The 27,952-nt window shown below is 48.9% G+C and overlaps 1 protein-coding gene across 4 annotated transcripts in view; it reads left to right on the forward strand.

Moving 5' to 3' along the window:
• The first annotated feature begins 465 nt into the window (after positions 1 to 465).
• Positions 466 to 27,952, forward strand: part of LOC123335084 — a 90,204-nt gene continuing 62,717 nt past the window's right edge. Inside the window, exons 1-2 of one of the 4 annotated variants that reach the window (XM_044947661.2) lie at positions 466 to 746; positions 18,643 to 18,768. In XM_044947661.2, the coding sequence (XP_044803596.2) occupies positions 700 to 746; positions 18,643 to 18,768 (173 nt within the window). In that variant the 5' untranslated portion in view covers positions 466 to 699. Of the gene's footprint in view, positions 747 to 18,075; positions 18,769 to 27,952 lie in introns of those variants that run through there. The other 3 variants (XR_006553393.2, XR_006553392.2, XM_044947660.2) reach the window with 3 other exon arrangements.

Below are 27,952 nucleotides of genomic sequence, written 5' to 3' on the forward strand. Positions count from 1 at the left end.
AAAAAGAGCAGAGATTCACCCATGGGTGGGAGGAGATCAGAGCCGGGCACCCAGGAGGTAAAGGGGCATTGCCAGGAGACCTCCCTTGAGGGGTCTGCAGTCAGGGTCCAAATAAGTGCAAACCATCCAGGGATGAAGGCAACCCGGCATCACCCTTACATCTTTCCCCCTCCCTTCCTCCTCCCTCCCTCTCTCCACTTCCCTCTCTTCTTTCTGCTGCTGCTGCTAAGTCACTTCAGTCATGTCTGACTCTGTGTGACCTCACAGATGGCAGCCCACCAGGCTCTGCCGTCCCTGGGATTCTCCAGGCAAGAACACTGGGGTGGGTTGCCATTTCCTTCTCCAATGCATGAAAGTGAAAAGTGAAAGTGAAGTCGCTCAGTCGTGTCTGACTCTTAGCGACCCCATGGACTGCAGCCCACCAGGCTCCTCCATCCATTGGATTTTCCAGGCAAGAGTACTGGAGTAGGGTGCCATCGCTTTCTCCATCTCTTCTTTCTACCCCATAGCTATTTACTGACAATACCACACAGCCGGCTCTGTTCTAGGTCCTGGGAGGTTTACGAGCCCCTCAGGTGATGCTAATGCTTCTGATTAACAGATGCCCAGGTGAGAACCACTGGTCTGAGTTGGAAGGAAGGTACATGAATGCAAGGGAAGAGGGAGGGAGGCCAGGGCTTCTGAAGAAACGAACGAGGTATGGAAAATGAGAGCCAGCCGCTGAGGAGGAGGCTGGGGACTGCTAGGTGAGGGGGCTGTGGATGGGGGGGCGGGGGTTACAATGGAAAGAGTCCTCGGGGTGCGGTAGGGTCAGGAGGGAGGGTGTGGTGGAAGGGAAGGAAGGGGAGGGTTGGCTGTGGCAGGAGGAAAGACACTGGAAGTCATAGTGAGCTGTGGCCAGACCCCAAAAGACAGTCAGAGGTGCTCAGATTGGTGTCAGGCCCACCTGCAGGAGCCCTTTGCCCCAGGTAAGCCCCCAACCTGATACAGCTCCCCAGGATGGCTGTGTGAGAAGTACAGGGCAGATTTCACGTCTCCTTAAGAAAGGAGGCCTGGTGGAGTTTCGAGTTCTGCGAAGCAAACAGCTGCCTTTCCCCTTCTCTGGACCCAGGGGACACAGAGCTGCCTGGCTTTTAGCCTCATGAAACTCAGAACTCCGTGGCTCCTCACTGTGGGTGAGGGGGTACCCCCCTTCCCCATCCCTATGAGCTGTGGCCTCCTGAGGGCTGTCTTCAGAGGCACCTCTGTGGAATTCCTTCCGGCCTCTTACGCTTTCTCTTCTGGAGAAACTACTGTTGAGTGCTTGGAGCACAGCATCCCTAAGCCAGCTCACTTCATCCTAGAGGCCTGAGTGGGGCAAGGGCTCCCTCAAGGCCAACAGCGGCCGCAGGATTCACACCCAGAGCTTGGGCCTCGGGGCGGGCTGCAGAGGTGTTTGCTAGGCCAACTGTAGTCTTTCTTCCGTGCGTGCATCATTCATTTTCCCCGAGTGTCTGGCGCTATTTGGTTTTATTGTTGCATTTAGGTCCTGGGAGATGATTACATTCCATGAAATAGTGTGATTGATTGACCTTTTGAAATGTCAGAAGCCGCTCCCCAGCTCTGGGGGATTCTGTGGGCTTCATCAGCCCTCGCCTCGTGGGCCATGTGAGCAAACCTCTTCTATAATTGGCAAGACAGCCATGAGGGGGGAGCTTCCCGTGGGCCAAGGAGCTTGGCAACAGCTCATGGGCTGGATCCCGGAGGAGCTGGGGCCCAAAATCGTCTCTGTTATTTAAATACACCAGGATCGGGTTAGGGAGCAGGAGAACGGCAGAAAAAAGGAGTGAGTCAGCTAGTCGCCCAGATCTGAGTGGGCACTAATTTAGTCCCCTGACACCCTCCTTCTTGTAGGAGAGGGGAGCTCACCTAAGCCCTGGAATTGTCATGGTTGCTTAGCTTCTGTGGAAAGAAGTGATATTATGCTTTTGAGTGAATGATGATGAAATATGAGCATGCCTTTCTGGGCTCAGTCACTGCCGGGCCTCCCTGCACCCTTCTCCCTGAGTCAGGGAACTCGGCCCACCTGGTGGGGATTGTAGCCTCTCCGGGGCCTAAGGTAGACCTGATGGCTATCAGAGGATCATGGAAGTTGTTTGGGTGGGGCCTCTCAGAACTGCTTGAAGGTTATCCCATGTCATCCTTTCTGAGTCATGTACCCATGGTTTCTAAACTTGAGAGCTCTGGCATACCAGGAGGGAGGGATGGGATTAAACTATCCATTTTTGCTGTGTTGGTTGGAGATAGAAGAGCTATGTGGAAGGGGCCTGGTTAGAGGTACATGCTCATGAGTATTTGTATATGGCAGGTCTATAAGGTTGGGTGAAATCTCCTTCCAGCGATCAAAAAACCCTGTGAAATGGCATTTATGACATTTCCCAGCACAAAATGGTCAGGGTTCTCAGTGGTGACTAAAAAGCCTTAGGAGAGTCTTAAATATCTTTGGATTCATCAATTATTAAGTTGAAGTATATGCTATTTTCTTCCTTGCAAAAATTGGTAGTTTTAGTATGGCAGCTCTGGTAACTTTCTTTTAACCTAGATGGTTAATTAACCAGAACATTCTTTTCCTCACCAGTTAGGAAAGGAGCTTAGTAAAAGAGGTATTATTAAGTACTTTTCCATTATTGGAAGTTTCATGCCATATGAATGATTCCAATTGCTGAGAAGTACTGGAGCCACTGGGAGAAGGGAAAAGGGGAGGGGAGTGAGGGGAGGGAAGGAGGAAGAGCGACAGACACAGAAGTCCAGCTCTATGGAAGAGAGGCAACTTGTTTGGATCCTGAATAATGCAAGGAAGGTGGTGAGGAGATGGGTGAGGGCTCTGGCTAGAGGCCAGAGGACCCATAATAGGGGGAGAGAGAAAATTGAAGATGCTGTTCAGACAAATATTGGGTCTCTGTGGGTGCAACAACACATCCATGGCTTGCCCTTGATGAGCTCCCCAGCAGGGTCCCTGCAGGATCAGAGGAACACACAAGATTGGCCTAGATCCCATAGTGCTTGGCAGGGATCCTCTGAGAAGGACTCACAGTCCATCTGAGTCTGCCCCAGAGGCAGGAGCAGGGCAGACCTTCACAGAGGCCTGGGGAAGCCAGGGCTGCGGACAGACGGAGGAAGGGGGTCCCTATTTCAGCAGGTGTGTGGAGGCTGCAGGCAGAGTCTTTGTCCTTTCTACGACCATGGCTGATCTGTAAAACCCACAGTGCATTAACCTTCACCTTTCCTCACCTTCCCTCTGGCCCTTCAGCTGGTATCCGGATGCCTGTGCAACTTGTCCCCAAAGAAATGTATACATTGTCACCTGAAGTTTCAAGTCCCAGGAAGAAGGCGAATACCTTTTTGTGTCCCCAGATCGCAGTTGAGCCCTGATTCTGTCTGCCTGTCCTCTCGGGACAGCAGCGGATGTGCCGTCAGCATCCAGCATTGACCTGCCTGACCCCGTGTCGTTTGACACAGGGTGATTCTGGCACTGGTGACAGGGAGTGATCGTGCTGAGATGGGAGCTTTGTGGAGGAGGGTGTCCCTGAGCTCCTGTGAGTTTGATTAGGAGAGGCCCCTGGCTACATCTGAAGACTCCCTAGGTGCACTTGCTGTGTCAGAACGTGGGCATCCTCGCACCTTTGGCCCCTTTGATGGGCATCCCGGGTTTAGAACCGGCATTCTGCACCCCTTGTTCAACCTGAGCTAATGGTATGGGTCTGCCTCTTGCCTGGTGGCCTGGCTTTCAGCTGTAGGGAGACACAGGAGTCAGGAGTTTGGTCTCCTGGTTCTCTGCTTACCTGCTCTAGATCCTTCACTTCACCCCTATAGGGCTATGCCTATAGGATCCCAGAATTGCCAGTCAGTTTCATGAAGCTGTCAGTTATACCAATTTCCTGGAATTATTAGCCAAAAAAAAAAAAAAAAAAAAAATCGGATGGGAAACATAAACAAAAATGAGCAAACAACCCTTCAAGCAAATCAGTTATGGGGTTGAACTTCCGGTTTCCCTGCCCATCATACAGATGGAACCTTTTCCTGAGCTCTCCTCCAATTCCCATTCAAAATCCTCACCTGCGGCCTCTGTGACACTCAGGTGGCATGCTTTTCTCCCTGTCAGTTTCCCTTCCTGCCAAATGGGGGTGGACCTGCAGCTCCTCCCCATGGCCCACCTCCTGCTCCAGCGTGGCGTGTCCTGAAGGGCATGTCTTCCTCCCTGGGCCAAGGGTTCCTCTCAGTGTGGGTGGAGGGCCTCTGCTGTGCACCCCCCAACCCGCCACACCTCACAAGCCTCCACTCCCAGGACAATCGGCCCACACGTGTGTTGTAAGTAGCAGCCAGTTACGAGTGTGTTGTTTTTCTCTTTCCAATTTTTAATTGGAGGATAATTGTTTTACAATATTGTGTTGGTTCTGCCATACATCAACATGAATCAGCCACAGGTATACGTATGTCCCCTCCCTCTGAATCTCCCTCCCACCCCTCTAGGTAAAATAGATCGCCAGTAGAAATTTGCTGTACGATGCAGGAAGCTCACAACTGTTGCTCTGTACAAGTGAGTTTTGAATACAGTCATTTTCCTTGACTCTCTTTTCCTATATCGTTTTTTGATGGGGAAAAAAGGCACCTGGATTGAATGAGAAAACCTTGTTGGGGTGCTAGCTGTGTTTCCTGCAGAAGTTGGACCCCAGGTGGCTTCCCCTGTCCCGCCTTGCTTCCCCTCGTGTCCAGGGCCTTCCTCTCTGGAAGTCCACTGGGCTTGCCGTCCATTTGCCTACATCTGGGCCCTCAGTGAGCGTCCTGCTTTCTCTAACTGCCTGCAGTCCTACAGAGTTTCTATCTCATTTTCTGTGTTAGGCTGAGTCTGAGTCAAGGGGTTCCTGCTCTGAGATCTCCTTTCACAGTTGGCTCCTTCTCCTCTCTGGAAGCTTACCCAGGTACAGAGCCCTTTTCCATTCTCCTGGCCCCTCTCTTTGCCAAGGGCAGACTGTGGTCATTTACATAGTTTGTCTAGTGTCCTGCAGAAGCGTCTGGTGAGGAACAGTCAGCTGATGGGAAATGGATGAACATATTGGTGCAAACGGTCCTGAAGTATAAATCCTGGCTCTTGCCTAAGTGACAGTCCACGAACAGAGGGACAGAGCCCTGGGCAACTGTGGCTGAGACTGCCCCTGGCTTTGTAAATGCCTTTTCCTCCGTGGTCCCTTAAAGTTGATGTCGACGCGGGAGCCCCTTTATAATGATCTAATTGGAGTGGTAACGGATGTAGCATTCTGCCACAGCTAACAGCAAGATTGGAATTTGAGGAGACGCAGAGACAAATTACCTCTGAATTTTCTTGCAGCCATAAAAGCTTTTACTGTAGAGTAATTTTCCATTTTTGCTGCAGGCATATTTGCATATTGCTTAACAATTTATCTCCTGTCATTTGTCAGATATTATCCATCTCCTGTTAATAAGCTAAGACAGGCCGTATTAAGATTTTGCAGGCCTCCTGTGCTCACCCTCAGCCCACTCTCCTGCCCACAGGGCCTCTCTGCTGTGGGAGCAGATGGGGCGTGATGGGGCTGTGGCCTGGCTCCATGTCAGGGCTCTGTCTACTGGCCCTCCTGCTCCTGCCCTGGTGTAGAGGCATGATGGAGGTGTGGCATGGCCTAGCCCTGTTCTGGTCTTTGGAGGAAGCTCTGGTACCTCTGGTCTCCTTAAACAGGAGCTGGACTTCTCATGTAAGTGGAAACAGCCCTGATCTGGGTTCTGCTCTTGGCTCTGACTCCCAGTCTCTCAAAGATTTTGCCTCTTTTCTCCCACTCGAGAATAACGATTCTAGGATACAGTTAATTAACTAGTTCTTCTTTGTCTTTTGCTTTTTTAAATATAAAAGCAGTAGCATCCTTTTTTCCAAACTCAGATTTCCATGGAACCTCAGCCTATAGAACAGGAAGTGTGAACTATATTGGGGAATTAGTGGAGAATGTGTCCTGTTTTCCTGCCTCTTTCCACTGACTTCTCTTGTGTCCCCACACAGAGAGGGCCCTGGGTACCTCCTGGCTTCCTGGGGTCCTGTGGAGTTTGGGACGAAGGTGCCTGGTGGGATAATCTTCGTCCTGTCTTCTGCCCTGACTCTCTCAGGCTCTGGGGTGACCAGTACCCATTGCTGGCCTGGCTCTGTGCCCGGGCTGAGGAGTGACACATTTTCCAAACTTAAGATACTGGGACTCCGCTTGCCTTGGGCCTCGAATTGGTAGTAGTAGGCTCAGCTGGCCAGTAGTAGACGGATTTTGAGAGGAAAGAAAAATGGCTTGATGCTGAATATATGATGAGATTTGCATAATTGAAGTGAAATAGAATTAAAGGGTCATATATTTACACAGCGATGCCGAACATCAGATTGCAGTGATGTGTGCTCAGTACTAAAATGGGATCCTCGGGGACGTGTGGCTCTCTGCTTCCCAGAATCTCTGCAAGAGCTAGAGAGAAGTTTCTGAGGGGGTGGGAAATGGTTTGGGGGATGACTGTCGAGGGGCTGAGGGGTATTGATGACAATGGTAGCTTGCTGAGCACTTCCTGGTGCCAGGCCATGTGCTAAGGGATTTGCATAGCTTTCCTTGTGGAAACATCCTATCTGTGATGTAGATACTACTACTGTTCCCCTTTAACAGATGAGAAAACTGAGTCTCAGGTGGTTAAACTATTAAAAGAGGGAGGCAGGGCTTGAACTCATGCAGCAGAGGTATAGAATTTGAGCTGTTGTCTGGAACTGAGTTGTTGGGCATCCTGTTGGGAAAACATGCAAGCGTGCTGCAGTGCACACTCATTGTGACTGACCTTATGCTTTTTGCTATCATATCTATTAAGAAGTTTGATCCCTGCTGTCATTTTGGTCTGAAAATACAATGCTCAAATGAGCATCAGAAGATGTGTGCAGGGAATGAATGATTGGTGATGAAGAGTAAGAGATGCCTGTGCAGTACTGAGCTGTGTCCGGCAGCCATGAGGGACCATGCTGCCCAGAGGTGTCACTGTGCCTTCGGGGAGCCCAGGTTGCCTCTTTAACTGTGTGTGTTTCTCTGACCACGTCCTCACCTGGTTTGGCATGGAATATCCTCTCTAAGACAGTCAGCCTGGCCAAGGCTTGATGGTTGTCATAATTATGACTGAAATTGGAAACTGTTGGTTACTCAGCCATGCCCGATTCTTTGCAATTCCATGGACTGTAGCCTGCCAGGCTCCTCTGTCTGTGGAATTCTCCAGGCAAGAATACTGGAGTGGGTAACTATTTCCTCCTCCAGAGGATCTTCCCAAACCAGGGGTTGAACCTGGGTCTCCTGTATTGCAGGCAGATTCTTTACTGTCCGAGCCACTGGGGAGGTCCTAATTATGAATGAGACAGTGACATTTCGCATTCAAGTGGATGTGTTTCAGGATCAATCTGTGTCTGAACCGTATAGAGAGGTCCGTTATTCTCAAGGTTGCAGGGCATCTCTGCCTTTTTGCCATTCTCACCTCATCTCTGTCTGGAAGACAATTTCCAAATGAGGGCTGGGAGATACTTTGTCCTAATCCACCCCTGGGTTTCTTGAAAGAGTCTTTACACAGCACCTCATTTGATCCTTAGAAAGCCCAACAATGTAGGTCATGCTGTACCGAGTGTGTGTAGGTGAGAAAACTGAGGCTGAGAGAATGAAGTGACCTAACAGAGGTTGCACAGTAGCTGGGATCGCAGAGCAGTGAAAAGAAGAGGCTTTCTGGACTTAGCTCTTGGCTCTGCTACTTGGGAGCTGTGTGATGGTGGTAGGTTGGCATACTGTTGTGAGTCTGGACTCCATCCTGGAATATAACTAGGTATTTAGGTCCTTGGCATGGGCAGAGCACATGCTTGCCTGCACACATCATGGATGCTTGACTTGGCTGTGGGGACATTAGTGGACGTGATGTAAGCAGAGGCTTTCAGTGTGCTTCTTTGGTTTGGCTTGCTCTCTCTCTCCTGTGCCACCTGATCTATCATTTGGGCGCTGCAGATCCTTCAGCATGGACCACAGAATGAAGACCCAGAGGCAGACATGAATCTGACATGAAGTCTGGAGTCAAGTCTGCTGCTGTGGCCAAGCCCAGACTAGATGAGCCAAATCATAGCTGATCAGCAGAACTGGCAAAAGATACGTGAAGAAGGCACAGAGATGTATAACCTTTTTGTTATGCAACAAAAACCCGACTAGCCCAATGTCCTTGGGCAACTAACTCCCTCTTTGGAGCCTCCATTGCCTTATGAATAAAATAGAAACACCAGTGCCAGCCTAGAGCTGAGATGCGATAAGCACTGTTACTGGCACATAGTAAGTGCTCAGGGTTTTGTTTTGTTTTCTTAGGGTGGATTTTGATGCTAATGCAATTGTTGCAGAGGGAGAATCCTTGCCTTTGGGGTAGAGGCTGATTGCAGCAGGGTTTGTTCCTCTTGGTGTCCCAGTGGGCCTGACTGGCTGAAGCAATTAAAACATAGCATGGGTTCCTTAGGCCCCAGCTGGGACTCTGCTTAGCCTGAGTGACGACTGGAAAGGCTCACCATGGATACATTTTCATTCCTCTTAGTTGCTGTAAATGTCATGCCTTTCCCATTGCGGAGTTGAAGGCTGGCAAAGGGCCAGGGTTTGGGAGCTTGGATCCCAGTTGGTCCGAGACCTTCATGACCCTACCCCACTGGCTGCTGTTCCTTCTGGCTACATCAAGATTCTGTCCTATGAGGCACAGACCTTGTCACCATCATCCTGGGATGGAGAAGTCAGAGCAGCGATGCCTCGGTTTCAAGAACAAATCTCTCTCTGAAGAGAAGGCAGAGTTCTGTGTCTGCATGCTCTGGGTTACTTTCCTTTGAGGAGATGGCCAGGTCTCAAACCCAGGCTCTCTAGGGCTTGTTCTACCTCTGGTCATTAGTCCTTCTAGCCCAGGAGGGAACTCTGGCTGTCACTACGAGTGGATCCAAAGCTCAGGCTTCTCCAGGAGCTTTTAAAACTTTTTATTTTCTGTTCAGTTCAGTTCAGTTGAATCGCTCAGTCATGTCCAACTCTTTGCGACCCCATGAATCGCAGCACGCCAGGCCTCCCTGTCCATCACCAACTTCCGGAGTTCACTCAGACTCACGTCCATCGAGTCAGTGATGCCATCCAGCCATCTCATCCTCTGTCGTCTTCTCCTCCTGCCCCCAATCCCTCCCAGCATCAGAGTCTTTTCCAATGAGTCAACTCTTCACATGAGGTGGCCAAAGTACCGGAGTTTCAGCTTTAACATCATTCCTTCCAAAGAAATCCCAGGGCTGATCTCCTTCAGAATGGACTGGTTGAATCTCCTTGCAGTCCAAGGGACTCTCAAGAGTCTTCTCCAACACCACAGTTCAAAAGCATCAATTCTTCGGCACTCAGCCTTCTTCACAGTCCAACTCTCACATCCATACATGACCACAGGAAAAACCATAGCCTTGACTAGACGAACCTTTGTTGGCAAAGTAATGTCTCTGCTTTTGAATATGCTATCTAGGTTGGACATAACTTTCCTTCCAAGGAGTAAGCGTCTTTTAATTTCATGGCTGCAGTCACCATCTGCAGTGATTTTGGAGCCCCCCAAAGTAAAGTCTGACACTGTTTCCACTGTTTCCCCATCTATTTCCCATGAAGTGATGGAACCAGATGCCATGATCTTCGTTTTCTGAATGTTGAGCTCTAAGCTAACTTTTTCACTCTCCACTTTCACTTTCCTCAAGAGGCTTTTTAGTTCGTCTTCACTTTCTGCATAAGGGTGGTATCATCTGCATATCTGAGGTTATTGATATTTTCTGTTAGAGTATAGTCAATGGCAACCCACTCCAGTACTCTTGCCTGGAGAATCCCATGGGCGGAGGAGCCTGGTAGGATGCAGTCCATGGGGTTGCTAGGAGTTGGACACAACTGAGCGACTTCGCTTTCACTTTTCACGTCCATGCATTGGAGAAGGAAATGGCAACCCACTCCAGTGTTCTTGCCTGGAGAATCTCAGGGACGGGGGAGCCTGGTGGCCTGCCGTCTACGGGGTCACACAGAGTCAGACACGACTGAAGCAACTTAGCAGCAGCAGCAGCAGCAGCAGAGTATAACCAGTTAACAAAGAATGTGGTGATAGTTTCAGGTGAACAGCAAAGGAACTCAGGCATACCTATACATGTATCCATCTCCCTCCAAACTCCCCTCCCATCCAGGCTGCCACACAGCATCCAGCAGAGTTCCCTGTGCTGTACAGTAGGTCTTTGTTGGTTATTCATTTTAAATGTAGCAATGTGTACATGTCCATCCCAAACTCCCTGACTATCCCTTTTCCCCATTCTCCATCCCCTCCCTGCCCCCAACCTGGCAATGGTAAGTTTGTTCTTGAAGTCTGTGAGTCTGTTTCTGTTCTGTAAGTAAGTTTATTTGTATCATTTCTTGATGGTATTTATGAACATATTTGTAGGGCAGCAAGAGCAACGGGGAGACAGACATAGAGAACAGACTGTGGACACAGTGGGGGAAGGAGAGGGTGGGATGAATGGAGAGCGTAGCCTGGGAACATACACATTACCATATGCAAAATAGACAGCCAGTGGGGATTTGCTGTGCAACACAGGGAGCTCAACACTATGCCCTGTGACAGCTTAGAGGGGTGGGACATGCAAGGGAGGGAACCTATGTATACCTGTGGCTGATTCATGTTGATGTATGGCAGAAACCAGCACAATATTGTAAAGCAATTATCCTCCAATAGAAAGATTAAAAAAAAGATTATACATATAAGGGATGTCATATAATATTTCTCCTTCTCTTTCTGACTTACTTCGCTCAGTATGACACTCTCTAGGTTCACCCATATTGCTGCAAAGGGCATAATTTCATTCTTTTTAATGGCTGAGTAATATTCCATTGTATAAATGTAGCACATCTTCTTTATCTGTTTTTGAGGAGCTTTTTAGGACAGACCTGGGACCGCCTCCCTGTCCTGGGAGTGGAAGCACTTCCTACGCCCTGGTGCTGGCTCTGCAAGTGTTGTGCTGAGTGTGCTCTGTCCACACGTGCCTGGAATCCTCATAACTCTGTCACAGGGCACTATTTCTGCTGCTGTTTTATAGAAGAAGAAATGGAGACAAGGGAGGTGGAGAGCCCCACCCAAAGCCATCACTGTTGTTTAGTCACTAAGTTGTGTTTGACCCCGTGGGCTGTATCCTGCCAGGCTCCTCTGTCCATGGGATTTCCCAGGGAAGAATACTGGAGTAGGTAGCTTTTCCCTTCTCCAGGGGCTCTTCCTGACTCAGAGATTGAACCCAGGTCTCCTGCATTGGCAGGTGGATTCTTTACTGTCTGAGCCACCTGGGATCACTCCACTGACAAGTGGTGGAGCTGGTATATGGAGCCTGGTCTGTGACTTCACTCTGTGCTCATTTTTCTCACAATGATGGTCTCTGTCCTGCTGTGTCTATCCCTCTTTCTTTCCCTGGAATCTGGCAGTGAAGGTCCAGCCCTTCAGTATGGATGCTCTTCTCTGGAAGCTTCTGGAACATTGCTCCTTCTATTTCCCTGTGGACCCTCCTTGATGCTATCTGTATATATTCTGGGAGCCAGCAGGGTGTGAGTTTAAGGTTGTGAGGTTATTTTTTTTTCTGTGTGGCTTTGACTTTGACAGTCTGGACTCAGAGATTGTCCCCCCTGTTTGATTTCTTCCATGAATTTCTTTTCACAGGGTGGGTGTTTGATCAATCCCCATTGACTGAAGTCAAAAGGAAAGAAAAGAGACTGGCCTCAAGCAAGTTCTAGAACACTATTGGAAGTAAAACTGTTATATTGAGTGTTAGGCTTGGACAGGAGCCTCAACTATATGAGCTGTCTTTTTGTGAAAACTTCTCTTCCCCAGGTGACAGGGACAGAGGCTAAAGCAGGCGTTCGTGAGCAGGGAAGTAGCCGTCAGAAATCTCAGCGTGTCCTGGCACCTTGGTGGCTTTGCAAGCTCTGCTGGTGGGTGGTCTCACAGCCTGGTCAGAAGGCGGGGCCACGGGCAACTAGCCTTCACTTCCCCTATGTCTGAGGACCCAGCATGCTGGTGCTGTGGAGACGATCACTGTGTCATGCCAGACAGACCCATTTCAGACTGAGTTTTATAAATTCAGCCTCTTAAAGAGGAAGAGATGCAACAAGTGGGGCTTCAATTTTCACTCCTCATTAGCTGCTGATGTGCCTTGACTTTTCCTGGTAAATTCACATGAATGGGGGAGGTGGTGGTGGAGACTGTCTTTTTTCCATTGCTTTTGAGGGTGAAAGTGCATTTTAATGGGGGAGGAGGGGTGATGTCAGCACAGTCTGGGGCCAAGAGCTAGGCACTCACTGATTCTCCACTCTGGCTACTCAGCATGGCTGGTGGAGGCTGCCCTGGGCTGAATTGGGCTGTGGGTTTCACCTGGGGTGGCCTCGATGGACCTTGGCCAGGCTGCCTGGCCCTTCCTCCTGGTGGTGGATGGGCGAACATCCTGTGTGGTGCCTCCTGGCCCACAGCCCGCCAGTGGCGAGGGCCCAGTCCCCACAGTGAGTGCATTTGCTGCTTATGTAATGCCTCTGGTATTCACTGGCAGGGACAAAGAGCAGAGCCGCACAAAGGATGTGCTCGCAGTTGCCATGACAGTTTCCAAGCCCCTCCTCCACCCCCTGCTAATTCCACCTAATCTGTGTCCTGTGTTTCAGGGACTGCAGCTGAGGTGGCCATGCTGTCTGGCCCAGGATCTCACACTGGGTGTTAGAGTTTCTCTCCCACAGATGGCCTCTGAGGCAAGTGCAGGTCCAGTTAAGCTTCAGGGGCCCTGCACCATGGGTCACCCATGGGCTGCCTCTCAGCTTCACATCTTGGTAATTTCACACTAGAGTTCCAGAACCCCTATCTCCACATGCATGCATGTACATGCACACCACCTGCACCACCGCCCCCCCCCCCCACAATGCAGAGACAGTAGGGTTGGGGAAGTACTTATCCCCAAGGGGGCTGCCAGCTGGGCCTTACCCCTCCCTCCCCACCACCCTTCTTGCCCTACCCAGAGACCCAAGAGGAATCTGTCCATTTGTCCATCTGCTTGCCCATCCATGTGTACAGGTATTCGATCAACAGACACCTTTTAGAGGGCTGGCCACATGCCCAGGTAGTGTACAACACAGAGCTGGTTAGAGTGGGCCCATTGACAGAGGAGGTGGACATGAGTAATTGAAACGAGGAATACACAGTCTAAAAGGGGAAAACAGGGGACATGGGGCCCTAGAGGAGAGGGAGCCTCAGGCTTCTAAGATGCTTCAGAGGCACCCAGGTGGGCCAGGAAGTCAGCAGAGGGGTCAGCGTGAGCAGAGGCACGGTGTCAGGTTCTTGTACATTTGCTCAGTCCTGTCCTACTCTTTGCGACCCCAGAGACTGCAGCAGGCCAGGCTTCCCTGTCCTTCACCACCTCCCAGAGCTTGCTCAAACTCATGTTCATTGAGTCGGTGATGCCATCCAACCATCTCATCCTCTGCCGTCCCCTTCTCCTCGTCTTCAGTCTTTCCCAGCATCACGGTCTTTTCCAATGAGTCGGGTCTTCTCATCCGGTGGCCAAAGTATTGGAACTTCAGCATCAGTCTTTCCAATGAATATTCAGGACTGATTTCCTTTAGGATGGACTGGTTGGATCTCCTTACAGTCCAAGGGACTCTAAAGACTCTTCTCCAACACCACAGTTCAAAAGCATCAATTCTTTGGTGCTCAGTCTTCTTTATGGTCCAACTCTCACATCTCTACATGACTACTGGAAAAACCGTAGCTTTGACCTTTGGACCATATGGACCTTTGTCAGCAAAGTAATATCTCTGCTTTTTAATATGCTGTCTAGGTTGGTCATACCTTTTCTCCCAAGGAGCAAATGTCTTTTAATTTCATGGCTGCAGTCACCATCTGCAGTGATTTTGGAGCCCAAGAAAATAAAGTCTGTCACTGTTTCATCATTTCCCCATCTATTTGCCATGAAGTGATGAGACTAGATGCCATGATCTTCTGATCTCGTTTTCTGAATCTTGAGTTTTAAGCCAGCTTTTTCACTCTCCTCTTTCCCCTTCATCAAGAGGCTCTTTAGTTTTTCTTCATTTTATGCCATAAAGGTAGTGTCATCTGCATATCTGAGGTTATAGATATTTCTACTGGAAATCTTGATTCCATCTTGTGCTTCATCTAGCCTGGCATTTCACATGATATACTCTGCATATAAGTTAAATAAACAAGCCTTGATGTACTCCTTTTCCAAGTTTGAACCAGTCTGTTGTTCCACATTCAATTCTGTTTGCTTCTTGACCTGCATACAGGTTTCTCAGGAGGCAGGTCGGGTGATCTGGTATTCCCAACTCTTGAAGAATTTTCCACAGTTTTTTGTGATCCACACAATTAAGGCTTTAGCATAGTCAGTGAAGCAGAAGTAGATGTTTTTCTGGAAGTCTCTTGCTTTTTCTATGATCCACTAGATGTTGGCAATTTGATCTCTGGTTCCTCTGCTTTTTCTAAATCTAAGCTTGTACATCTGGAAGTTCTCAGTTCATACATTGCTGAAGCCTAGTTTGAAGGATTTTGGCATTACCTTGCTAGCAAGTGAAATGAGTGCAATTATATGGTAGTTTGAGCATTCTTTGGCATTGCCCTTATTTGGGATTGGAATGAAAACTGACATTTTCCAGTCCTATGGCCACTGCTGAGTTTTCCAAATTTGCTGACATATTGAGTGCAACACTTTCACAGCATCATCTTTCAGGATTTGAAATAACTCAGTGGAATTCCATCACCTCCACTAGCTTTGTTCGTAGTGATGTTTCCTAAGACCCACTTGACTTCGCATTCCAGGATGTCTGGCTCTAGGTAAGTGATCACACCATCCTGTGACTGGTGTTGGTGGTCTGGCTCTATTTAGGGCCCAGTGAAGGGTTCCGTTGTTGTTGTTCAGTCGTTAAGTTGTGTCTGACTCTCTGACTCCATGAACTGCACGTGTCAGGCTTCCCTGTCCTTCACTATCTCCTAGGGTTTGCTCAGATTCCTGTCCACCATGTCTGTGATGCTATCTAATCATGTCATCCTTTGTCACCCCACCTCTCCTGCCCTTAACTTTTCCTGGCATCAGGATCGTTTCCAGTGAGTCAGTTCTCATCAGGTGGCCAAAGTTTTGGAGCTTCAGTTTCAACATCAGTCCTTTCATTTAATATTCTGGGTTGATTTCCTTCAGAATTGACAGGTTTGATCTCCTTGGTGTCCAAGGGACTCTCAAGAGTCTTCTCTAACACCACAGTTCAAAAGCATCAATTCTTCGGTGCTCAGCCTTCTTTATAGTCCTACTCTCACATCTGTACAGGACTACTGGAAAAACCATAGCTTTGACTATATAGATCTTTGTCTGCAAAGTGATGTCTCTGCTTTTTAAAATGCTGTCTAGGTTTGTGAAGGGTTCTGGGGGCTTGCAATGAGGCCAGTGTGTGGTGTAGACCCCCAGAAAGACAGCCATCAGAACGTCAGCAGGACTCTAAGGGGAAGCTGGGAGCCAGCACCAGTTCTGCCCTCAGCAGCCTCAGACAGAGTCAGGACAGCCAAAGGTCAAAGATGTCACTCCCCTGTCCCTCCTTGCCCCTGGCCTGCATCCCCAAACCCAGCAGTGAGCAGGAATGTGGGAAGGGCAGGAAGCACAGTGGGGAAGTCAGGGGCCTCTGGAAACAGATGGACCCAGGGACCGTTCCCCGTGAACTAGCTGGGCAATCAGGGCCTGCCTCATAGCTTCTGAATTCTGTATCCTCAGGATGAGGGCCATGTGTGAACAAAGATGAAGTTTGATAATATAGAGAGAGCTCAGGACATAGACTCTGCCACCATAATTAAATGGGGATGTGGTTTTCTTTCCTACAAGAAGAGATGGGAGAGAGAGGTGCTTCTGGCCTGAGTCATGCAAGGATCCTTCAGAAGCAAACACTGGGGTCTGGGCTTTATTTTGTGGGCAGGATAAGCCTACCCAAGGCTGAGCTTGGAGAAGGCTGCCCTGAGTCCTGACTCCCACCTTGTCTCTCCCCCACTGCCCCCATTCTCTGCTTCCTCCTGGTTTGCAGGCAGGAGACACCTTTGGTTTTGGGCTCTCCTGGCTCTGGCCAGGGTCTCTGAGTTCAGGACTGCTGTCTGGCTCTGAGCTGTGCCAGGCTCCTACCAATGTCAAGTTTAGAAGGTGTGGCTGAGGCAGGTGCAGGACTTGAGTTTGGTGGCCCCTAGCACTCTCCCTCTTCTGGCCACTGCCCTGTACATCCAGGGTCATTGGCATGAGGCCTCTAGGTCTCTGGTGTCTTTGGTCTTAGGAGATAGGATTGCTTGGAGGGAGCTATGTTTATGTATAAGCCTCTGGAAAAAAGTAATGGCTTAAGGAAAAGTCCTGCCTGTTCTGCCTTGGGAAAGCCTGCCTTTTCCTCTGCCATAGGGCCTCCCTGTCCTCTGACCTTGCCGTACGGAGTGAGGGTGCTATGGGTTGTTCTGGGAGCCAGGGCCCCCGACCACCGCTATGAGCCCCAGCTTGCTCTGAACCATGGTGGAACAGTTTGGAACCAGAGGGGAAGATGAGAATATGCGAGCAGAGTGACTTTGCTGGTGGGTGCTCAGGAGCTGGTAGCCTCCAGAACATTAGCGGGGATCCTCATGAGGAAGAAGAGACAGAATATAGAGGGGTGCTGTCAAGTACAGTATCACGGCAGGCCTGGCAGGGCCACGTGTTCATCCCCACGGCTGACGGGATAAACCCGGGGGTCTGAGTTGTCATCTGGTGCCACAACATGGATGACTCAGAGACACCAGGCAACGGCCCTGTGTGGGGCCTATGGCCATGTTTGTACTTGCAAGAACTCTGAGCAGTGCTTCTCACCCCTACTGGGCTCTGGGGACCAAGAGGGCAAGGACCAAGTTTAATTTTTCTCCCCATTGTGTCCCTGTACCTCACACAGTGCCTGCCCACAGTACATGCTCAGTTAATACCTGGTGAATGAATGTTGTTGAGTGAGTGGAGGCCAGGGAATTTCCATGGGGTGCAGAGAAAACTGTGGATCATCGAGGCAAGGGCAGCCCTAGGGGGACCTGGGCCCATGTAGCACTCACAGATGAGGCCTGCCCTGGGTCCGGGGAGAGTGATTCAGACGTGATACCTTTGGAGGGAGGGAGAGGCTCTGTGTGCTCTCCCAGGTTCTGCCCCATCACAGGCACATAATATAGCACTGGATGGTGTTCATGGCTTTGCCAGGGGTCAGAGGGCTCAGTAGTCTGTGTCTCCACACAGAACTGGCTAGTGCTTGTTGGCCTGGTGCAGGCAGTGTTTGTCTGTAGCAAGGTGGCCATCGGAACCCTTGGGAGGACAGAGCAAGGGCAACCGAGTCAATCAATTTATCAATAAAACAGGTTGCTGACACTGACCTGTCAGATCCCCCTCAAGCTCTCAAATCAGAACTCCTCCTTCCTTCTAGGTGCAAATAGAAGTGAAATTTTCCTCCAGAGATACGTAGGGTATTGCAATTTGGGAAGATGCAACCTATTTTTTGTAATTGTGTAATTTGTATATAATTTTTTGGTAATAAAGTGTGATAATGATATCTCTGTTCTCATAACAGGCTCCCTAATCTTCTAATTATGAAAGGATGTTTCCTGGGCTCCAGAAGGGTCCAACTTTAAAAAGTTTTATTTTTAATTTTTTTTTTTTAAATGAGAGTCAGTGTTGGCTATATGCTTTTCAGTGGGTCTAAATCTCCTGAACAGAACAGAGACAATGGCTCTGTCCAGTCCTTGGCCTCATCTTCCAGGAGGATGACCAGGAAGGAGAGACTTTTCTTGCAAATGGAGATCTTTCCATGTCTGCCGGAAATGTTATCACCTTTAACATTTAGCTACCTTTAACAAAGTATGTGGTTGACTTTCTGCCACATCCATTAAACAAACACTAACTGAGCACCTACTGTATGCCAGGCACTGTTGTAGGTCTACCGTTATGTAGGGTCTACCCACATATAGGTGGGAGAGACATGAGTCAAACAATCACTCTAAAGAACGTGACACTGCGGCTGTGACATGAGCTGTGATATGAGGTGCCCAGGGCAGCCACAGCAGACGATGGTGGGCCTGACCGAATCAGAGAGGCCACAGAGGCCCCCGAGGAAGTGACTTTTGAGTTAGGACATGAAGGACAAGTGGGGGTTACCTGGATAAAGGGTGAGGGGAACACTCCAAACTAAGGAAGCAGCCTTAGGTGGGAGGGAGTCTGATCTGTTCTCACACTGGAAGGGACACCAGCTCTTCCCACCCCCCTCCTGTGGCCAGAGCAGTAAAGATCTCATCCTGGACCACCTGGAGCTCATGTCCCTGCTGGAGAGGCCAGAGCCTCTTCCCATCAATGGGAGTCAGCCTCTCTCATCAACGTCCTCCAGGAGGGTTTCTTTTCGGCAAGCGTGTCTACTTGGCACACAGTCACAGCTCTGGGGCCAGAATCCAGCTGTGCTTCACAAGTGCAGGCCACCGCCATCCCTTACCGCAGCCCACCTGGCTTGACAACAGCCTCCTCATCACCCCTCACAGCCAGAGGACAGAGCTGACCACATCACAGCCTGCTCAAACCCTTCAGCGAAGTCCTACCATCAGTGGACAGAATCTACACTCAAACTCTGGTCTGCACACTCCAGACACTCAACTTGTCTCAGGCTGGTGAGTGTACCTGGCTCTCCCTGTCTTCAACATCTTTGTTTTCTAATATTTATGTATTTATGTGGCTGCACCAGATCTTAGTTGCGACACGAGATCTTTCTTGGGGCATGCAGGGTCTTCGCTGTGGCGTGTGGGATCTTAGTTCACTGTCCAGGGCTTGAACTCAGGCCCCCACTGCGTTGGGAGTGCGGTCTTAACCACTGAACCATCAGGGGAGTCTCTCCTAGTGTCTTCGCATGTGCCATTTAATCTTCCAGCCCCAACCTGACCCTGCTGTTGTTCAATCACTAAGTTGTGTTCGACTCTTTGTGACCCCATGGACTGCAGCACACCAGGTTCCTGTGTCCTTCACTATCTCCCAGAGTTTGGTCAAACTCACATCCACTGAGTCAGTGATGTCATCCAACCGTCTCATCCTGTGTCGTTCCCTTCTCATTTGCCCTCAGTCTTTTCCCCCATAAGGGACTTTTCCAATGAGTTGGCTCTTCACATCAGATGGCCGAAGTGTTGGAGCTTCAGCATCAGTCCTTCCAATGAATATTCAGGGCTGATGTCCTATAGGATTGACTGGTTTGATCTCCTTGCCCTCCAAGGGACTCTTAAGTGTCTTCTCCCACTCTCATATCCATACATGACTCCTGGAAAAGCCATAGCTTTGGCTGTGTGGACCTTTGTTGCAAGGTGATGTCTCTGCTTTTAAGTACTCGTTTACCCTTATCTATTTGACAAATTCCTTCCCTTCCTTCTCTTCTGAGCTTAAAAGTCACCTCTTCTGGGAGGCCTCCCATGACTCCTGCTGCAGGCCCATTCCAGCTCCTGGATCTAGTCTTCCACCCCACTTTTCTCCAGATGCTTGTTTAGTATTGGTGTTCCCCTTCTGGAAGGTACATTTCCTGACACCGGGCACACGTCTGTCTGATTCACAGCGTCGCGTGTCTTCAGGGTCTCTACAGTACAGACACGCAGTGTGCACAGTCAGCAAGTGAATGAGCGCTGAGGTTGCAGCTCGGTGGCTGTGTCCTTCCTCTGCCCTCCCACTGGGATCTGCACCGCAGCCCCTTATCCCTTCACGGGCTCTGGCTTCCTGTTGATGTCGATTGTGGAGTGACCCTGGGTGCCATTTCTCAGCTTGTGGAGGGAGTCTGTCTAGGGGACAGACAGCCTTTCCTGTATTTGCCCCAGCCTTGAGAGTTCAACCACTCGGGGATGGATGTGAGCAGGTGTCAGTGGGAAAATTGGACCTACAGGGAGTTCAGTGGGAGCTCTGTGTCAAACCTTTTCTGGGGCAAAAGTGAGGAATTCAGGAATCTGTAGGGAAATGATGTGGGGAGTCCATTCCCTCAAGTGTTCAGCTCTGGGCAGCTCAATCAGAGCCACCTCCATGATCACAGCCAGATATCTCGGTGGCAAGACACGCCAGCTGGGCGGGCCATCCGTCTGGCAGGAGTTGGCCCTGTGTTGCTAGCAATGCGGGCCTCTGGGAGAAGACATTAGAGACACATTGTTTCCGGAGGCTGCAACACAGTATATGGCCTGCAATTATCTATTTCTGATCCATTAAAGAATGCTTTGACATAGGAAATACAGATTAGGAATGAAATTGTAATATAATCAAATTGCCTTTTTATGGAAAGTACTACATTTTTCCTCTAAATAAAATTCAGTAACAAAATTTTATTTGCTTTTCCCCCAAAATGCCTTTTCCAAATTGATTTTTTCAGAGAAATTGTGAAAACCAATGTGGTGAAGAGGAAGAAAGGTCTAAAGCAGAGGTCTTTGATCCTAAGCACAGCATGGCTATTATTGGTGAGCTCAGGATATCTGGGCTCAGGGCTTCTCTGATTCCCAGTGCACTCCTAGCTAGTCAGCTTGTCTTACACAGAACTCTCTGGGAGGTGGCATAAATCCTGAGATGGCCCTGTCAGGTAGAAGAAACGTGATAGCGAAGGATGGCTTGTTCTTTAGTCATCCCACGGTAATGGAGCAGCAGGCAGGTGTTCAGAGGAAAATTATTAGAAGGAACAGATATGAGGTGTAGAGTTTGGAAACTGCTGGAGAAGAGAACGTGCAAATTACTTTCTCTGTGGGCAAAGCTTTGCAAAAAGGATTTTAAGCTGTCCATGCCTGGCTCCAAAACATTTGTATGAAAAGTTAAAAATTCAGTTCATATAAAAAATAAAAAATTCAGGGTCAATGTTTGCCCTGTGTCTTTATATTTGGAAAATCTGGGTTATCATTGGAATTTGTTACCCACCCTCATGCTTGATATTCCTTGCATGGGGCCAGCTGTACACACATGAGCAGGAATTGAACGTGATGTGTTCTTTCTGTGATAACTATAATCAGCTGTCAGGTTTTTAATAACTGTAATCAATGATCAGATATTTATTGATCTCTTATACTAGGCAGATGCAGGGTAGGAGACACATGTCATATCCTTCATGTAAGGAAAGTGGCATCTTGTTTGAGAGAAAGAATCAACAAACATGGCACATGTCACCCTTGATTCTCTCTTTTGTTCTAACCATGACGCGCTTCCTGCGTGTATGATAGGAACCAGAGAAGGTTGGGCAGCCAGGAAGGCTTCTTGGAGGAGGAGGACTAGATCCATTCTGACCTTATGCATGGAATTTAAGATAACGAGTGGGAGGAGGGTCCCTTTATGTTGTATGTTAGTTGCTCAGTCATGTCCGACTCTTTGTGACCCCATGGACTGTCCATGGAATTCTCCAGGCACGAATACTGGAGTGGGTAGCTCTTTCCTTCTTCATGGGATCTTCCCAACCCAGGGGTCAAACCCAGGTCTCCTGCACTGCAGGCAGATTTTTTTCTGTCTGAGACACCAGGGAAGCCCCTTTATGTTAGGGAAAGAAGATGGGCATGTTCACAGCAGGGCAGATGAGTGAAGGGGAGGATGAGTTGATGGAGGAAGGGGAGTGTGGATGGGTAGTTAGAGCACTGAGACCACTCACTTGCTTGAGACTGTGGGTTTGGGGGAACAAGCAACATTAAGCTTGACTAGGTGAGTGTGTGTGTGGGGACCAGTTGGCCAGGGCCCTGAACTCTGAGGGAAGAGTTTTCTCTTTACTCAGGGGCTGAGGTTTCCAGTGAGCCCAGCACAGCACTGTCTGTAGAAGGAATAAACAACTATTCTTACAAGGGTTCCTGCAACTGTATTTTATTACATTGAGGCTGGTATGAGAAGAATGCGATTTTATTGAAAAGATTGGCTGAATTTGAAGCAACTGCTTGGCGCTATAGTTGTCTGGAGTAATGTTTTCTGAACTTAGATAACTACTCTCAGGTTTAGAAGTTCATCTTGCTGTTCGGAACCTCCTGCCTAAGAGACAAGATGCCACTGCCCCAGCTGGTTTGGACAGAGAGGGTGCTGGTCCAAGGCGGATTCTGAGGAGATGGTTCTGGAGCTGAGTCAAGGGCAGATTGGAGAGGTCAGAGAGAGGAGACCAGTTGGCCAGTGGGGATGCTAGGGAGAGAGTGGGGATGCTAGGGAGAGAATGGGGTGCAAGGGGCTTGGAAATGGGGTGTAGAGCAGGGGAAAACCCTGAGGACCGTGGGGAGGGGCAAGCAGCAAGGGTGCTGGTGCAGTGCCCTGCTCAGAGGGGCGGGCAAGGACACTAGCGTTGCTTCTATTCCCGAGTGGTGTCACCTCTGGTTAGGACCCCTATCACCCTGAGTCAGCAGCTGCTACCCACCCCAGGAGCTAGGGGACCAAGAAGTAAGAGGGGCCTACAGGGTTTTGTTTTCTAGGCTGTGAAATTTGATTCCCCCCAGCCACCTCAGATGGAGAAGGCAATGGCACCCCACTCCAGTACTTTTGCCTGGAAAATCCCATGGACAGAAGAGCCTGGTGGGCTATAGTCCATGGGGTCGCTAGAGTCGGACACGACTGAGCGACTTCATTTTCACTTTTCACTTTCATGCATTGGAGAAAGAAATGGCAACCCACTCCAGTGTTCTTGCCTGGAGAATCCCAGGGACAGGGAACCCTGGTGGGCTGCCGTCTATGGGGTTGCACAGAGTCAGACATGACTGAAGCGACTTAGCAGCAGCCACCTCAGAAGAGTGCTGGGGTACCCCTTGCTTGGGGGTACAGCTGATGGCTTGAGAAGCCTCTTGGGGGACAAAACAGAAAGCCAAGGGAAGTCAGCAGCTAAGCACCTGACTTCTACCCTGCAGACTGTCAAAACCGTGGGCCCTTAATGTTTTCTATCAAAGTTACATATTTACCGAAGAAGTCTGAGTGATTGAATTCAGAAAAAACCGAATCCCAAGTCAGGCCCATTTATCCCCCTTGAAGGTTAAATCCAGGTGTCTGGCTCTTGTGTGAGCAGTATCTACAGAGTCTCTGTTCTGTCCCAAGAATTGACTGGGACAAGAACAGTGGAGAGCAGCGGCGGTTTGGAGGCTGTCAGAAAGCATTTTCAAGCTACTGACAAAGCACGGAAATCTCTTTATTTTTTTCTTGTAGAGAGACAAGTTGGCTCCCAACATCCATTCTGTCTTCTCTAGAACCATCACTTTTCGGTTGGCCCATGGCGGCACTTGCCCGCTCGCTCTGGCTGCTTCCTAAGTGCTGGCCTGTGGGAGGTGAGCGCAGCAGTGTGAGCCACTTCCCAGATGTGCCCTGAAACTGTGTGCCTTGCTTTTCCTCTTTTTTCCCTTCCCATTTTGTCTAGATGCAGACACAGTGAGGTGAGCTCCACTCCTGGGGTGGATGGAGTGATCAGATAGAAAGGGTCTGGACCCTAGGCACTGTGGGGTCCACGCCAGCCTGGACTGATGATGCTCAAATCATCATGCCTGAGAGAAATTGGTGTCTCCTGTATTGAGCCACTGTTCTTTTGCATCTCTCTTCATAGCAGTTCCATCTAGATCCTTATTTATAATTTTTTCACTTGAAAGTTGAATGCATACAGTTGGAAAATAAGGAATATGTATAAACAAACCCCTTTAAGGTTTTGGCAACTCAAAAAGTGTTTGGCTCTGCTGTCTTGGGGCATTCCAAAAGACGTACCAGTTGGCAATGAACTTTGAAAATTTACCATCCTGGGAAGCTCCTTTGGTTATTCTCCAGTCTCATTCCAATTATCACCACCCTGGCTGCGAAGTTCATCATCTCATACTATATTGAAATGTAAACTCCAGGAGAACAGAGATTTTTGATTCACTGCTTATCCTAACACCACAAAATGTACCTTGAAGATAATAGATGCTCCATCCTTGCTGGCTGGATTAGTATATGTAGAACTCAAACTCTCCTGGCTTCTGGGCTCACGGCTCCCTTACCCTAGGGTAGTCTACACAATCATTTTCTTAATGTTGCTAACATATACTGCGGCTGCTGCTGCTGCTGCTAAGTCGCTTCTTCAGTTGTGTCCAACTCTGTGCAATCCCATAGACGGCAGCCCACCAGGCTCCCCCGTCCCTGGGATTCTCCAGGCAAGAACACTGGAGTGGGTTGCCATTTCCTTCTCCAATGCATGAAAGTGAAAAGTGAAAGTGAAGTCGCTCAGTCGTGTCCGACCCTCAGCGACCCCATGGACTGCAGCCTTCCAGGCTTCTCCATCCATGGGATTTTCCAGGCAAGAGTACTGGAGCGGGGTGCCATTGCCTTCTCTGGCTAACATACACATCTTCTTTTAAAAAAACCCGAATATTTATATTCATTTACACTGGGTCTTGGTTGCAGCACATGGGATCTTCAGTTGCGCCATGTTGTGGGAGGCTTTTATTTTATTTTTTTTTTTGGATATATATGTATATGTCCATGTAAATGAGTGAATAGACATAAATATAGATATATACTAGATATATATACACATATATACCTAACTTGCAATATATAATTGGAGTTGTGTATATATATATATATATATATATTATATAAGTATTACTCAGCCATTAAAAAGAATACATTTGAATCAGTTCTAATGAGGTGGATGAAACTGGAGCCTACTATACAGAGTGAAGCAAGCCAGAAAGAAAAACAACAATACAGTATACTAACTGCAGCCTGTGGGATCTAGTTCCCTGACTCGTGATTGAAACCGGGCCCCTGCATTGGGAGCACTGAGTCTCAGCCACTGGACCGCCAGGGAAGTCCTGCTACCACACCCATCTTACCACTCAGTTCACCCCTCGCCCCAGCCTGCCATCAGATCCCTGCAGGATAGCATCTATACTCCTTGAATTACAACACACAGGGTCCCAGTTTCTCCTACATGTGCCCCTGGGCCACAGGCTCAGTCCTTGGTACATCTTCCAGCTCCCAGGTCAAGGTGCCGTTGCCTGCATCCATGCCATGCTGGTTTTGCCACCTCTACTTGCAATGTCATTCCCAGTCCTTCACCCGGTAAGCTTCTCATTCTCTAAGACCCAGCCCATACTGGTCGGCCTCTTCCTACCATTGTCCTGCAGAGCTGGGCTTTCCCACCCTGCTGCCCTATGACACAGTCACACTTCCCCTGCAAAATGTTCTTCCATTGATGTCAGTTCTCTGGAGTTTGCCCATCTGTCACCATGGCTTCCTGAAGGCAGAGCCCAGGTTACTTCCAGCTTAGTTCCTGGCCGCCAGATCAGAGTAGATATCTGAAAGTAATAAATGAATTAAGCGACTCTGATTTGCCCTGTCCTTATAACCCCCAATAAGTCATTTCTCTTATCCTTCTGGCCTCAGTCCCTTTGTGTGTAAAACAGGAGTAATAACAGTCCTTCTGCCCATCTCATCTGGCCTTTTTAAGTATTGAGGCAATATGCATAGAGAGGTGGGGCTTAGCTCAGACAGTAAAGAACCTGCCTGGAATGCAGGAGACCTGAGTTCGATCACTGGATTGGGAAGACCCCTGGAGAAGGGAATGGCTACCTCTGCCTGGCATGGATGTACACATCAGTCCTCCAACGCATGATGTTGGAATGGCTTTTGAGCCACATCCAGCAAATTGGCCAACTCTGACACTGAACCAGCAGAACTGCCCAGAGGATGGGGCTCACTTATTTGTACAAATACTTACAAAGCACTTACTCTGTGCCAGACACTGGTTATACAGCATCATCACATTTAATCCCAGCTGCCACTCCCTGAAATGAGTAGCTCTCTCATCCCCATTTCACAGATGGGAACTGAGAAACAGTTGAAAACACTGCTCGAGGGCAGAGGTGGTGAGTGGAGGAACTGAGGTCTGAAGGCAAGCAGTCAGGCTCTGCAGTCCAGTCTGTCCACCTTAGCACTGACCAGCTTTCCAAAGCCAGCAAGGGCCAGATGGGTTGGATGAGTTGGGAAGGGGAAGCTGAAATGGCCCAAAGAATAAAACTTCTGACAGTGGTCACCAGGAATCCAATATATGCTATGTATTCACAAAGGAAAAAAAAAACAAACAAAAAAAAAACACAAAACACAAAACCCAAAGTACAGAATGTGACAGATTAAACAAGGGATGTGCATGTACTCAGAAACAGTGAAATGCTGTGTTAATATCAGGGACAGTTACTCCTTGTTGCTGTGTCTATGTGACAGAGTTGTAACACTCCTGCTGCTTCCTGGTACTGCCATGAGCCCTGCCTAAGATGGTAAGTCTGTTATGCCAAATGTGTAGGGTGGTCATAATTGTGATTTTTATTTGGCATCAGAGGAGAAAATAGACTCCACCCCCACAAAGAGTCTGTCTGGTGGGCTCTGTTCAGACACAGGCCCGTGATTTCACAGCAATACATGCAGACCTCTTAATCAGGTGATCTGACAACTGCACCATTTGCCAGGGAAATGATGCCCCTCTAGAAGTGGTTGTGGGGACAATAAGAAAAACAAATGAGTCGGGAGTATGTCAGAGCTGATAAGCCTCAGGGACACGACTAAAACACAGCAAGGTCGGGCTTTTTAAAAGCAGTGGCTGGCAGAGCCATTGGGCTGGGTTTCACATCCATCTGTCACTGGGGGATCGTGGCCAGCCTGCCTCTTGCCCGCGCTGGTGCTGAGCCCACATCCTCTGGCTCATACCTGGCTAGTGGTTCCAGACTTTCATTACTGTTATGACTGGCACAGAGTAGCTGCCTAATAGGACTCAGATAATCCCATGGAATCATCTGCGGGTGAAAGAGGGCAGAGGTAGTTCCATCTTAGGCAGGGCTTGTGGCAGCACCAGAAAGCAACACGAGCGTTACAACTTTGTCACAGATGCAGCTGCAAGGAGTAACTGTCCCTGATACTAACACAGCATCTCACCATTTCTGAATACACGTGTGTCCCTTGTTTAATCTGTCACATTCTGTACTTTGGGGTTTTTTTTCCCCCTTTGTGTGCTGTGCTTAGCCACTCAGTAGTGTCCGACTCTGCGATCCCATGGACTGTAGCCCGCCAGGCTCCTCTGTCCATGTGGATTCTCCAGGCAAGAATACTGGAGTGGGTTGCCATGCCCTTCTCCAGGGGATCTTCCCAACCCAGGGATCAAACCCAGGTATCCCTCATTGCAGGCAGATTCTTTACTGTCTAAGCCACCAGGGAAGCCCTTTCTTTGTGTAGACAGAGCGTATACTGGACCTTGGGTGACTATTGTCAGAAATTTTATTTTCGGGGCCATTTCAGCTTCCTCTATCCAACTCAGCCACCCAAGGACCTTGCCCCAGTGTAACTGTGTTCTGTCTGAGGTGCCATATTGAAAACCCACAAACTTTGAATTGAATGGAGAGGAGATAGGGCTTGTCACCTTCAAACTGGATTTCTAGCAGAAGAAACAGTATAGTATCCTGGAGAGTGACGGCCCAATCTCAGAAGAGTTGCTGAGTCTTGGGGACAGGTTATTGACATCAGGAGAGCTGTTGCCCTGGCCCTTTGAAGATTAGGACTGTGTGTTTCTGTCACTACTGGTTGGTTGACCTTGCTAGGGCTGGACTGACCCTAGGCACTTGGTCAAGAGTTCAGTGCTGCCATTTAACAATTTGTTAGAGAAGAATTCACAGGAACTTAGGAACATGTCCTCTGGGTATAGACTAAAGCAACGTGACTGCCATATAAATCTTGTCACAAATATATCTCCATCCCTGGAGCTTCTCTTTGGGAAGAAGCAAGATGCCTGATAAAACAATGAATCATAATTTGGGGATGTTCATTATTTACAGCTGCCCCAGGTCATCTGTAAATTATGCAGCCCTCAGCTCCACTTGATTTCTT

Source organism: Bubalus bubalis, chromosome 9 (assembly GCF_019923935.1).
Source record: "Bubalus bubalis isolate 160015118507 breed Murrah chromosome 9, NDDB_SH_1, whole genome shotgun sequence".
Taxonomy (NCBI): domain Eukaryota; kingdom Metazoa; phylum Chordata; class Mammalia; order Artiodactyla; family Bovidae; genus Bubalus; species Bubalus bubalis.